The sequence below is a fragment of the Siphateles boraxobius genome, unplaced genomic scaffold (genome assembly GCF_051911475.1).
Source record: "Siphateles boraxobius isolate OS27281-9 unplaced genomic scaffold, OSU_SipBor_1 25, whole genome shotgun sequence".
NCBI classification, from domain to species: domain Eukaryota; kingdom Metazoa; phylum Chordata; class Actinopteri; order Cypriniformes; family Leuciscidae; genus Siphateles; species Siphateles boraxobius.
In genome coordinates this window covers 35,304,218-35,317,821 of record NW_027508866.1, presented here as the reverse complement: position 1 = coordinate 35,317,821, position 13,604 = coordinate 35,304,218, and the positions used below count along the sequence as shown (strand labels likewise).

General features: G+C 38.0%; 1 protein-coding gene across 3 annotated transcripts in view; it reads right to left on the bottom strand.

Moving 5' to 3' along the window:
• Window positions 1-13,604, bottom strand: part of ttc28 (tetratricopeptide repeat domain 28) — a 322,836-nt gene that overhangs the window by 61,529 nt on the left and 247,703 nt on the right. For all 3 annotated transcript variants that reach the window (XM_077243763.1, XM_077243764.1, XM_077243765.1), the window contains one exon: window positions 11,842-12,349. In XM_077243763.1, coding sequence (XP_077099878.1) covers window positions 11,842-12,349 — 508 coding nt within the window. The remainder of the gene's footprint in view (window positions 1-11,841; window positions 12,350-13,604) is intronic.

The following is a 13,604-nucleotide window of genomic DNA, read 5'->3' as shown; positions in this document are numbered from 1 at the left end:
AAATTTTGGGTCCCCCTAATGTTGTCTCACCACTTTTCCACAAAATTATCATACCGTCATAACATTACAGTCCCGCCTCTTCGGTTCCAGTGCAGTAAGGGGGGGGGGGGGGGGGGGGGGGGGCTAATGAATACTTTTGATGGAAAAAGGGTTTGAGGGCACTAGCAAAGGGAAACTTTAATTGTGGTCCACACCAGTTGGCTCCCACATCGCCATGTGCTTTAACTGGGTTTCTTTTCCTTTAAAAAAACCAGAGCTAAGTATTGGGGGATCAGGAAAACTGCTGGGATGAGTGGAAAACAAGACGTGTCAGTGGGGCAAAACTGGGAAGTCTGTGGCGACTATTTGTGTAATTGTCAAAGATGCCGGATGACCTGAAAATGAGCTCTGGGAACGGGATGCCAATGAAAACACATTGGGGGAAAGTAGCATGCAAGATGAAAGGGATTTTTAGAGCCATTGTTGATAGAGAGGCTTGGCATCTTGAGGGACTCACTGACTGAGTCACGGGCCATGAGCGTGTCCTTCTGCGTCTGTGCAAGCAGGAGGCGACGGGGGGTAGGTATCAGAATGGGTGAGGGGTTGCCCATCTGCTCAGTGTCAATACTCATGTGCCAAGGCAGGATTACCAGCATGTGGTAAATCCAATTAGATCCAGTGCCAAACTGGTATCCTGACACTGAGCGCCCATTAGAGCTCTTCTCTATTCACAAATATTTCCTCTAAAACAGCCCAGGTCTTCAGAGGCTAATTATCAATACTTAACCCCATGATTCTTCATTTATCAGTGAACAAATCTTGAGACTTGTTTGAAAATGAATCCTTTGAGACATGAGAAGTGAAACGTGCCAGACACAAAAACCACTGATGAAAGAGATCAACACCTGCAGATCTGTTTTTAAACGACTGATCCTGCTTTTACTTTTAAACACTTTTATATTGGCTCTGTCCAATGCGACTGCTGTAAACAAAACAGGCGATGCTAACACAAACTAAAAAACTTCCTTGAGCTAAAAACAGAAATGCTGAGCTGAACAATTCTACATAGTCAGGACATAAATACTCCCTACTGTCTGCAAATTAACAGAAGGGACTGCTAATAATTCACAAACAGTAGGGAGTGTTTGTGCACAATCTACTTAAACTAATGGATCCTTTACACCAGTTGTTCTATAAATGTGGAATGCAACATAGCTTGAAATGTACAGTAATACTAAAAATACTCGTATAAAATAATAAAATAAACAACCGAGCGCGCGCGCGCACACACACACACACACACACACACACACAGTATATGTTTTGGAGTGTGTTAATCAAATACATCAAATATGGATTTAAAGTTGCTTACAGCTAATGTTAAATTCTAAAAACAACAAGAACAATTGTTCAGGAAACGCTATGACTTGTAGGTGATACCACTATGTCTTATTTGATCACAGATTTGCACAATTTAAGTAACAGTATGCTAACAAGCAACTGCGACTATAACAATCACACCCTAGCTGGCTTTATCTTCAGCATTTCGTGTTAAGAATGGGATCAGACGACAAAACAAAAGGAGCACTTCTTTGTTAGGTTAGTTAAGAGGATTACATGGTCACCTGCGGACGCTGCAGGAATGCATATGGCCCCATCGCTAAAGTTAAATCCCTTGATCCGACACGCAGGAGAGGGAAGCATGAGATTGGGGAACAGGATCTGAGACTGATCGGAGATCAGTGAAAAGGTTAAAAACTCCTCAGCATCTGCGGTAAGGGCTGAATAATAATTGCAATGCTGCACTATAAGGCTAAAGAAGATGCTAGGCTTTAAGAGCCTCAGCCTACATAGCAGAAGTGGGATTTTGATGAGGTCTTTCCAGCTTTGATGCTCTGTGGAACGAGTGATGGGCAGCCCTTCAAACAAACATTGAAAATACTTCCCTCCCCAGGCAGTCGTTTCGCCTGAATGCATGTGAAATGTAGTAATTTAATCTTCAAATGGCACAATATTCAACCCCAAATGACTGAAACGCCATGACTTTTTTATTTTATTTTTTACTGGGAGCGTCCTACATGAACTCATTACATAGCTGTCGCTTTCAAGCTTTCCGTAAAGGCTGTGACACTCCGAATTAATTAGCTTTAGCATGGAGTCGCCTTCAAAGCTCAACTTCTCTGACGAGATTTTGACAACTAAATGAAACCGATCAACCATGAGTCATTAGATATGTGTTAAATTCTTAATATAGTAAATTTAATAATAGAACGCATATTCTCTGATTTCATGTCAAAATCATGTCATGATGACAAGTTTAACATGTTGAGCTCAAAAGGGCTGTGTGACCATAGCACACTTCTGTCCATCAATAAATAAATTAATTAATTAATTAAAAAGGAGCACATAGAGGGCCATTTTTGGAATTTTAACATTTTTGCAAAAAAAAGAAAGAAAAAAAAGATATGAGATGAGAAGAGATCCATTAATCAGTGTTTATGCTAAAACACTCAAAGCATTGCATATTACGTAATCGAGTCAGTCTAACTCCCTATTTCATATAATTATTTTTACAACTGAAATACAAAATCTGTCATGAAACACTATATGGCGCAGGGTAATAGGTCCTTAAAGGGTAACTAAACATTAAAACAACTTTTTTTAGTTAATGATCTGTAAGAATGGAGCTTCATAAATGCTGTTCATTGATTCCAGTAAATTTTTTGACATTAGGGTTTAATTCTACAATATATGGTGTAAAAACGTCTGAGTGCTGCCCTCTTCAGGTTGAACGGTGGCTACTGCAGTTGGATTTTCCTATTGGATGTTTGGGGTGGTTCGTGACGTAAGGGTGGTTGGTGACGTAGGCAGGTTCCATACAAAGAGATGCGTCTCAGGTGCACGCCCCCCCCCCTCCGCTGATACTCAAATATTGCCAGTGGGTGGAATCAGGCTCTGACCAGGGGTTTAGTACCCTTTAACTCAATCTGCTTGCAATCACATCATTCTCTGTAGGGCACATCTGATTGGTTCCTGCTGTATCATTAGCCAATGAGCTCGCTTCTCAATCCTCAGACACTTGCTCAGCGCTGTCAGAAACCCTCCACCTCCCCCAGCTCAACAATGTACGCTATATTGTACAGTTGCAGCATGTCTCACTTGCTCAAAGCAGTGTGTCGTGTGTGTATTGATTGACTTGCTCTGCAGAAATCAATTAACCAGCTTCATATTGTACTTTTATTTCTGATTCGATTATGTAATATGCAATGCTTCATGGGAAAAAAATATACATTTTTCTCAATAGTGCAGCCGCTAGAGTTCTTACTAGATCAAGAAAATATGACCATATAACACCTATTTTATCATCTCTACACTGGTTACCTATTAAGTTACGTATCAATTACAAAGTACTATTACTGACCTATAAAGCCCTAAATGGTTTAGCTCCTGTGTATTTAACAGACCTTCTATCGCCATACAATCCATCGCGTTCTTTAAGATCACTAAATTCGAGGCTTCTGGTCATTCCTAGGATATCGAAGTCCACTAAAGGAGGGAGGGCGTTCTCACATTTAGCTCCTAAACTCCGGAATAGCCTTCCTGATATTGTTCGAGACTCAGACTCGCTTTCCCAGTTTAAAACTAGATTAAAGCCGCATCTCTTTAACCAAGCATTCACATAATGCTTAACCTTTAATACTACTGCTGAATCAGTTCGAATGCATTAACATTATGAACATCAGCTATGCTAATTATTTCCCATCTGCCTTTCTGCTGTTATCTCGGGACGCAAGTCCCGAGGTAAATAGCGTTCATCAGTTCCAGTTTGTATCCAGCCTCTCACGGAGACTTCAGATGACCCAACACCTGTGATGAGATGACTAAACGCTTGTGAAGAGACAACTCGACGCTTGTGAAGAGACGACTCAAGGCCGGCGATATGTTATGCCCTAAATTAATACATGATTAACTGACTGTGTTTTTCTATGTACATTTCTGAAATGCACTTTCTGTAAAGCTGCTTTGAGACAATGTGTATTGTGAAAAGCGCTATACAAATAAATTTGAATTGAATTGAATTGAATAGTCTTACAGCTTTTTTTTTTTTTTTTCAAACATCTTTTTGCCTAAAATCCTAGTTTATTGTGTTGTGATTAATTTTGCAGCTGGTTCATGGCTGAAGAAAAGCAGAAAAACGACTACAAGCGACCCCTCTTAATGTCCTCACCTCAAACATACACACTACTTATTTAACGGAAACCAAAATTGTACGCAAAGTGACTGCAATAAGAGGTGGCTGACGGAAAGTTAAAACATAATAATAATAATTATAAGCGCAGCTGTATTTCAGCAGTCATGTCAGTTCCAGAGCTATCTTCCTTTGTTATGATTCCTGTCTGTCTCTCAAAACCATTCCAGTCTCGTCTCCTCCCATTTAAACGGTGAACGCTAACTAGGCCCGATATTCTGCAGTGTGATTTACAGCTCGGAGCCAGTCTCCAAAAGCTCAAGGGAAAATGGGGACAAACAAATGGCAGACTTTGAAAGCGTCGAGATTCTTGGGAGTCTAGGGTCAGCTTTGTTGTTGGCTTCAGTAGAACTGCGGCTGGCAACAGTTTCCCAGATGCATTAATTTTGCATTAGGTCTCTTGCGGAAAAGCTTGTGTTTATTCTCTGCTTCCACTTTCTGCAATCTAGAGCGTGGTTAGTGTTTCTTACCGGCCACAGATAGTTGATAAACACCCTGCTTAATGCCTAAGAGTAACGGGAGTCTGGCCTACTGAATTTGTTGGAATTTTCAAAGATCTGTTTTGGAATATTCCAGTGTTTCCTCGGTATCTCTGGTGGTTTTGGCGTGCTGTCGCATACTTGCAGCACCGCAGCATACTGGAGACGGCACAGAATAACTATCTGTGGAAACAGAGCCTCAAACGTGACCGCTGGTAACAACTGTCAAAGCAACACATCAAACAGGCTTTTCACACTACACTTCACCCTGGGTTAATGCATTTTAACCTCATGTTAATGACGCTTTTAACGGCTCTTTAAGTAACGTTTCACACTTGTAATTTGGAAATGAGGTGAGCAGCCTGAGATATGAACCTTTTAGCGCTGATAATTCAGTGCAATTCTGCAATGTTATGGCGAGTTGTTTAGCAACTGATGACCAATCCATAATGAGACAGTGCTAGTCTCAATAAACATTTAATATATTACTTGATATATCATATAATATATAAATATTAATAATATCTTATTTAATATATTCATTTTTGTGGTATGTTTCTAAAGATCTTTGACAACAAGAGCACATTTCCAGATTGATAAGCATTTTAAATCTAATAAATATGCATGTAAAAATGTTAACCCAGAGTTTACTAATGCGCAGTATAAATATCGATAACAGTCTCATTTGATAACATTAGTTAATATAGACTAACTATGAGCAATATATTTTTTACAGCATTTATTAATCTTTGTTAATGTCAGTTTAAAAATATACAGTTCATTATTTGTTCATGATAGTGCACTGTAAATTAACTGATGTTAACAGATACAACTATTGATTTTAAATAATGTATTGGTAAATGTGGAAATGAACTAAGATGAATTAATGCTGATGAAGTACAGTACAATGATGTTCATGTTAACTAATGTTAAATAAAACCTTATTGCAAAGTTACTAAAACCCGATTCTAACTCGAACATCTCCATCTTGTAGCACCTGACCTCTGCAGATTCAGTGTTGTCATAGAAAGGATTCCCAGTCCGAAGACGTGAAGAACTCTGAGATCTAAACGGCACGTTTTGTCATCTCGAGATATAATAAGTATGATATGGTGTGAACGCAGCATAAGTGTGAACACAACATGTGTAGTCTTCAACCAGTGTGGGTTTTTCAACAGTAGATGATGATTGACTTTACTTCATGAGAAGCTCTTCAGTACATTAGAGAGGAGCATTAGTCCTAAAGAAGCTCCATGAGTCTATAAATGACTGAATATTAATCTAAGGAAAAAGAAATGAGATAAACCGGCTAATATTCTGCCTGCAGCTGTGGAGCGTAGAAAATTAATATCAACAATGTGTAATGTTCTAAAACAAGAGTCATGGGAGAAAATCTCACACACAAACGAGTACACACAGACTCACACACATACACACAAAAACATACACAATTGCACACACACACACACACATATACACAAACAAACACACGTGCGTACGTACACACACACACACACACACACACACACACACACACACACGCACGCACGCACACACACACACACAAACACACGCGCACACAAACACACCCGCGCGCACGCGCACACACACAGACACACACACGCACACAAACACAACCGCGCGCACGCGCACACACACACACACACCACTAACATTACTGAAACACACTGCTAACAATACTAGAGCCAGAAATAATACTGTTATTTTTACTATTTGTCTGTAAAATTTTACTATTATTTAATTTTACCAAATATATTTTTTCTTAATTTTACAGTGAAATAATATTACAAATAATTTCTTATTTTGTTTAATATTTTGTATTATTTGTATAGTAATAATAATAATAAAACAATAATTATTATAATTATTTTATAGTCATATCGATATATAATCACAAAATATTTGGCCAAATTGTGCAGCTCTACAAACAAGAACAGCGAACCTGGTGTTTGTTGTTGTTGTTTGTTTGTTTAATTGCATATTAAATCACTATATCAATTTTTATGAGAAAAATTTATTAGATTTTTCCCCTAATCATTCATCACTACTGATAATCAAACTAAAACACACACACACACACACACACACACACACACACACACACACACACACACACACACACACACACACACACACACACACACACACACACACACACACACAGACACTTCACTAACAATACTGAAACCCTAATAACACACAACCCAGACACCGCTAACCCTACAGAAACACACACACACCACTTTAACCTCACAAACCTACAGCTTAATCCACACACACACGCACGCACGCACGCACGCACACACACACACACACACACAGACACTTCACTAACAATACTGAAACCCTAATAACACACAACCCAGACACCGCTAACCCTAAAGAAACACACACACACCACTTTAACCTCACAAACCTACAGCTTAATCCACACACGCACGCACACACACGCACACACATATCTGAACGCTGGCGTCCGCGGTGTGTTCATGATGGACCTCCAGTTACCGTCCACTCAGCACTATCACAACAGGGATCAAATTCACGAAGCTCAGGGCTTAAATATCGCAACAACAACCAAACTCAAAACCTTTTTTAATAAAATATGAGTTGAGAGCATTAAAGCGATACTCCCCGCATCATCCTGCCTGAGCGGGAAATGGCTTGGAGAAGACGGACACGTGTTTCGGCTGTGCTTGAGGGACAGAACTTCGATTCAATCCACACTAGACCTTATGATGCAAATACAGATCATCATCTAGAAGTCATAGCACTGCGGTAGTCAATGCTAAAATAATCAAAGAAAATGCAGTGATAATAATCTTTATATTGGAATAGGAATCTATAGAGAGCCAAGTTCTGAATATGCATTGCAAACATCGTTTGCGCATATTAATCAATAATTATGCATGAATCACAAAATTATGCATGACTGCTCACTTTTTCAGTAGCATTGATTCTGTATTTTTACGAATAATCTTTGCTCAAATAATTCTGAACATTTGTAAAACTTTTATTAGACACACAAAAAAATGACAAATCATAAAAAAACACATGATTGTGTACTAAATTCTGTTATGGGGAAATTATTACAACGATGAGCAAATCAAATAAAACGGTATAACGTGATTGACTTAAAGTCACTGAGTATTTGTGTAAAACAATATTTTAAATGATTGTTTATTTTTAATATTACATCTATTGCAATATTAAAGTATACTATATTATTAAATATTACACTATACAATTTATATACTGCATATTAAATATCAAAATATTACTAAATGTATTCATGGAAAATGCTTGAGTGCTGAACAATGTTTCTCTTGGGCTTCAATTTGGCTAATAAACCAAATAAATAAGTAAATTATGAAAGGATTACCATTAAAAATCAATGTCTCTATGGAGAAAATGAATGGGATTTTTTTCTCCCAGAGCACGACTGGCTTCAACTACATGACTATTAGGTGCATGTTATAGATTTCGACACCAGTAGCTAATAAAACATGTTTGTTGAGCCCAATCTGTCTACGAGTAAACATGTAAAAGCTTTAATAAACACCTTTAAACATCTGTTGGCTTTCTCAGACCTTTGACAGTGAGATCAATTCGTGGACTTCCAGGTATCTCAGCAGCGCGTGAGATTGCTAATTTTATAAGTGCTACTATTCTTTCAGCCCTTCCAGCTATTAATAACTCTGATCGATCAAGCCGAGCCGCTCCTGGAAGAGTGCTGGGATGCTCCGTCGTTTTCAAAAGCTTAGCATGAGTCTGCAGAAGAGGCATTATTCATCTGTGCAACCTCTCCGACATCATTAGCTCTGAACAATAAACCTGTTCGCAGAGTAACAACCTCAGAGACGCTGGGAGTAATCTAGTAATATTTATATCCCCGGTTTAAATGAGCTCACCTGATCGTACAAGCTTCCAATACAAATTTATCACAGCCGTACGCAAAAGCGGAAAGAAATTGATTTCATTTTTTTCCACGAGAGCTTCACAGGCCATAAATATCACCCTATGGACTTCCTTGTGCTACTATGGAAATTCATCAACGCTTCAAGATCGCAAAAAATAGAACAAATGGCAATAACAGTGAGTGTTTCACTAACACTACAACTCATACTTATTGTTACAGATCTTAAACACCCAACCGCAGTTATTAAACTTTGACGGGTAACTCAAATCATGAAGACCTGTATTATAACTTTCCTAAGCAATTTGATCAACAATCAACAATTTTTGCCTTACAGACAGTGCTGATATTGTAAACTAAATCCAAAAAATATGAATATAATCACCTGTAATATGATTTGAATGCTTATGACTTTTGCCCATTTGGTTGGGCTGCTACCACATTCATGTGATGTGGTCAGCGTGAGGTGACAATGTACAAGGTTTGCATCAGCATCAGAATCAGCTTGGCATCATGATATCAATTTGGTGATGTCAATCAAAAAACTTTTAATAACTTTTTTTTGCCAACATATTCTGAAAATGATCTGAGACATTTTTGTTACAAATTGGGACCAACCAAATGGCGGACAACAATTTCGGAACAAATATGGCATAATTAGTATAATTATTTAAAGAAATCTATCAAGACCAGTTTAATTCAAATAGGCTAAATTAATCAAACGCTATTAGCATTTAAAAAAATGTCATTATAAATTTTGACCACAAAAATTATATCAACACTTTTTGAATACCTTCAGGGCATTTTGCAGAGGACACATGCCAAGTTTTGTAATAATATGCTAATGAATTAATAAAATACAGCGCCCAAAATGGTCGATATGGGAAAATTGGGTATCATTCGACTCGCTCTGCTGCGTTGAATCAAAAGAGAATAGTCATTTTTCTTCTGACCAGTATGTGGCGCTGAACCGAAACTCTGCAAGTAGGCTCAGGTCATGGAGATATACGTGGCCTCGCATCCATTTTGACATGCTCTTTGTCAAATCCATTGGTGCGTTATACGAAAACGGTTGGGTCTATCATAAAGCTTTTAATAACTTTTTGCCAACAAATTTGCATGAAAATCGGATCAACTAGGTCGAGTTTTCAGAATGGTGTACAAATTTTCAGGACGGAAAATGACACCATAAAAATGATGCAATCGAATCGTCTTGAGCCAGGGAATTAGAGGGAAAATAATTTAGTTTCTAGCCCTAATGGTCCAAAATGTAGGCATAACTGTGGACAGTTGGTGGCGCTAGAGGGAATGAATTAGGAGACTCCAAATTTGCTGTAGTTAACGTTCAGACTGTCCTCTATCTGTGTGCCAAACTTCATCATTTACCCGCAAGCGCTTCTATGGGCTGCTATAGAAGAAGAAGAAGGAGGAATAACAATACTAAGAAGAACTTTAATGGATACAATACACCTTCAGTGCTTGGCCGCTAATAACATTGCTGACTGATGATGATAAAATGGGTTAAATAAACCATGCATCATGTTTAAGAGTTTTGCACTCACATTTTAAATGTACAAATCCAGCACAAAAGACATGATTTGACTCCTAAAATGTTCACTATCTTGTGCACTCTACGGTAATCCTGATATTAACAGTCCTGTGGCAACATTTTTCTTTTGGGAGTTCATCTATTTATTTATCTGAGAGCACGGAGAGTTTCGGATCAGACTGATGGAAAGAGGGAACGTGAGATTGGAGCAATAAAAGTCAGAGTGAGAGATTAGATGGGCTTTGAAACACTCGGTTTGGACGGCGTTGATTGATCAGCCGTACGTCTGGTACACCGATGGTTTAGACCCCTGCAGGAGCAAAGAGTCATCGAGACACTAAACTCGAAATAGAACCATAAATATTCATCCACGCGGTTGTTCATAATAACTAGACAAATGTAATGCGCAAACGCAATCATGACTGTATGTTTCAAGCTAATAACATTATGTATTGGCCTTAATTTATTTTCTTGGGTAGGCTTTGAATTTTAATTTCTGCCAGCTTTATGTTTAATTAAAGGAATAGTTCATCTAAAAATGTAAACTTGTCATTTATTCAGCAAAAACAGCTTCAATTCGCCACTCTATGAAAAATGTCCTGCTGAAAAAGCCACATTAAACCAGTGTAAGCTGGTTTTCTGATGCTCTTCACTAGTTTAAGCTGGTGTCTCAGCTTGGGCTGCTGATCTTCAGCTGTTTAGTTTTTCCAAAAGTAGTGATGCACAATAATGACAGTCAAAACTCACCATTGGAGAAGTGCTAATTAAACGCCACCGTGCTCAAGCACATGTTTTATATATACTGTATAAACATCAGGACTGAAATGAAACCACCATTAAAACAGTTCAATACAGCCAGCATAATAGCCCTCTATATTACACCTTAAAAACAAGCAAGCTAGTCTGACTGACATAAATTGGAGTCGTGCAAGGTTGGAAAACGCCACCACAAGTAATAAAAAAGCCCCCAAACATTCGATAGGATGTTTTGAATTTTTTGAAATTTCTGAATTTTCGAATTTTGTTTATAACATGATATAGCTAATCAATATCACATGAGCAAGAGTGATATTTTCTCGAATATCAGCAAGATTGCAAAATTTGATATTCATTTTATACAACAGTTCAAGTTGATTCGACCATTTTTAAACACAAAATGATCAATTTGGACTGTTTTTGCAAGGGAGGCACGATATATCGTCCACCATATTGGTATTGGCTGATATATGTTAATTTTTTTATGTTATCGTCTTGATAAGAAAATTTGTGCGATATATTAAAGCCAATAAATAATATATTATTTCCTTCAGCTAAAACCCTTCACATGGGCTCTGTTCGCCATGATGATTTTGAATTGCTTAAAAAAACGATATAAAAATTTGGATCAGCAAATGTATCAGTTACAAACAAAATTTTCATATCGGTGCATCTCTAGTTTTTACTCAATTTTGCCAACAAAAACTTGGCAACAGCTGAAATAAATTAGTAAGAAATAGAAACAAAAAACCTAAAAAAAACGACAAAAGCATAAACAAATGACTGAAATAAAAAGCTATTTATAACAATTGAAATCTAATAAAATGACAGATGCACATAACAAAACTAGAGTGATTATTTTTGGTGTTGTGAAGCGTGTTCCAGCGCTCACCCAGATTGGACGAAGCCCTGCCCTCAGCGGCGCGGTCCTTCAGGCCTTCAGCGATGCTGAGCTGCTGCTCGTGGTACTTCTTAGCTCTCTCCAGGTCCTGCATACATCGGGCAGCGTGTCCCAGGCCTGCGTACGCCCTCATCTCGATGCTCTTCTCCTCCAGCTCCTGAGCCAGCTCCAGCACGTGTGTGTGGTAGGACATGGCCTTGTCGAAGTTACGCCGGTAGTGGTAAGCGCTCCCCAGGTTGCTGTAGGCGCGCGCCTCCTCGCGCTTGTTTCCGAGGCTCTTGGCGATGCTCAGGTGCTGTTCGTGGCACTGCACGGCGTTCTCGAAGTCACCCATGGCGATGTACACGGCTCCCATGTTGCCCAGCTCACGGGCCTCGGAGAGCTGGTCCTTGGACTGTTTGGCCAGCAGGACACACTGCTTGTGGCTCGCCAGGGCGTTGGGATAGTCGCCGATGGCCGTGTAGACGTGACCCAAACTGCTGAGGGCTGAAGACGCCGCCTGTGGAGGAAGAGAGAGAGAAGATGCAATGCTCAAATCTGATTGGATGAGCCACGTGTGAAGCGTCAAAAACGGCTCCTCACAACACTGTCAGGTTTGAAGAGGATGAGGTCAAAAAACATTTATTTCATGGGTTATCGTGAAGGTATCGGGATCCTGTTTTAATGTTTAAAATTGAAATTGCCTTCATGTAATCATGTATATTTTGATTTGTTCCTTCCATAAGGCATTTGACAAGATTCACAAACTACTTTTATAGTACTTTTTAATGCTCAAGAGTGTGAATCATTCAATTTTCAACTATAAAAAAAAACATGGTGATTGAAATAAAGGTGAAGTAAAATTAATATTAGATGATACAATTAAACAAATGAACATTAGAAATGTTGGCAAATAACTTAATTAAATTAAACTAAATTAAAGTTGAAGTGCTAAAATAAAAAAATATATAAAAAACTAATAAAAATGACAAAAGCATATAACAAAGTTACCCAAAAAACTGAATTAAAAAAACGCTATAGAAATATTTTAAAGTATTAAAAAATAACAGAAACATGTAACAGAATGACTAAAACTTAAATGAAAAAACAAAACCGAACATATAATAAATAAATTAAAGCAGAAAAATGACAAAAGATACATACATAATTACCAAAACATACTGAAACAAACAATTAAATAGAAATATCTTAAACTAATAAAAATAACAGAAGCAATCTTCAAAACTTCTAAAACTGAAATAAAAAAAATGAAAACTGAAAATATAAATTAAAGTTACTTACAAATATATAATATATAAATATATAAAAATCCTAAAATATTTTTGTCACAAAAATATAAAAAAACTATAATATTATATAAATAATACTAAAATAACACAGAGGTTATTTGTGTTATGAGGGTGAGATGATTTCATTACTCCTTTAATTGTGGTATAATTCCTAAAACACATGGCCTCCTATGTCTCACTGTTTTATTTTATATTAAACAGCGATTAGATAAGTAAACACAGCTCATATCCTGGAAACATATGGCAAAGTTGTGTGATATCACTGCATCCCATTACAGAGACACTGAGAAGAGCGTGCGCTGCAGAAAGCGCTCTGCCATGTAATGTGTTGTCTGCCGAGAACAAGACCCGTGAAGCCTCTCAAGTCGAAATCTTAGCAGAGACGCTGATCTCTCGCAAAATCCGTAAAAAATATGCCGAGGCCTTTTGGAAATCTTGCGTTCAGCTGGGACTCGAGAGACAAAG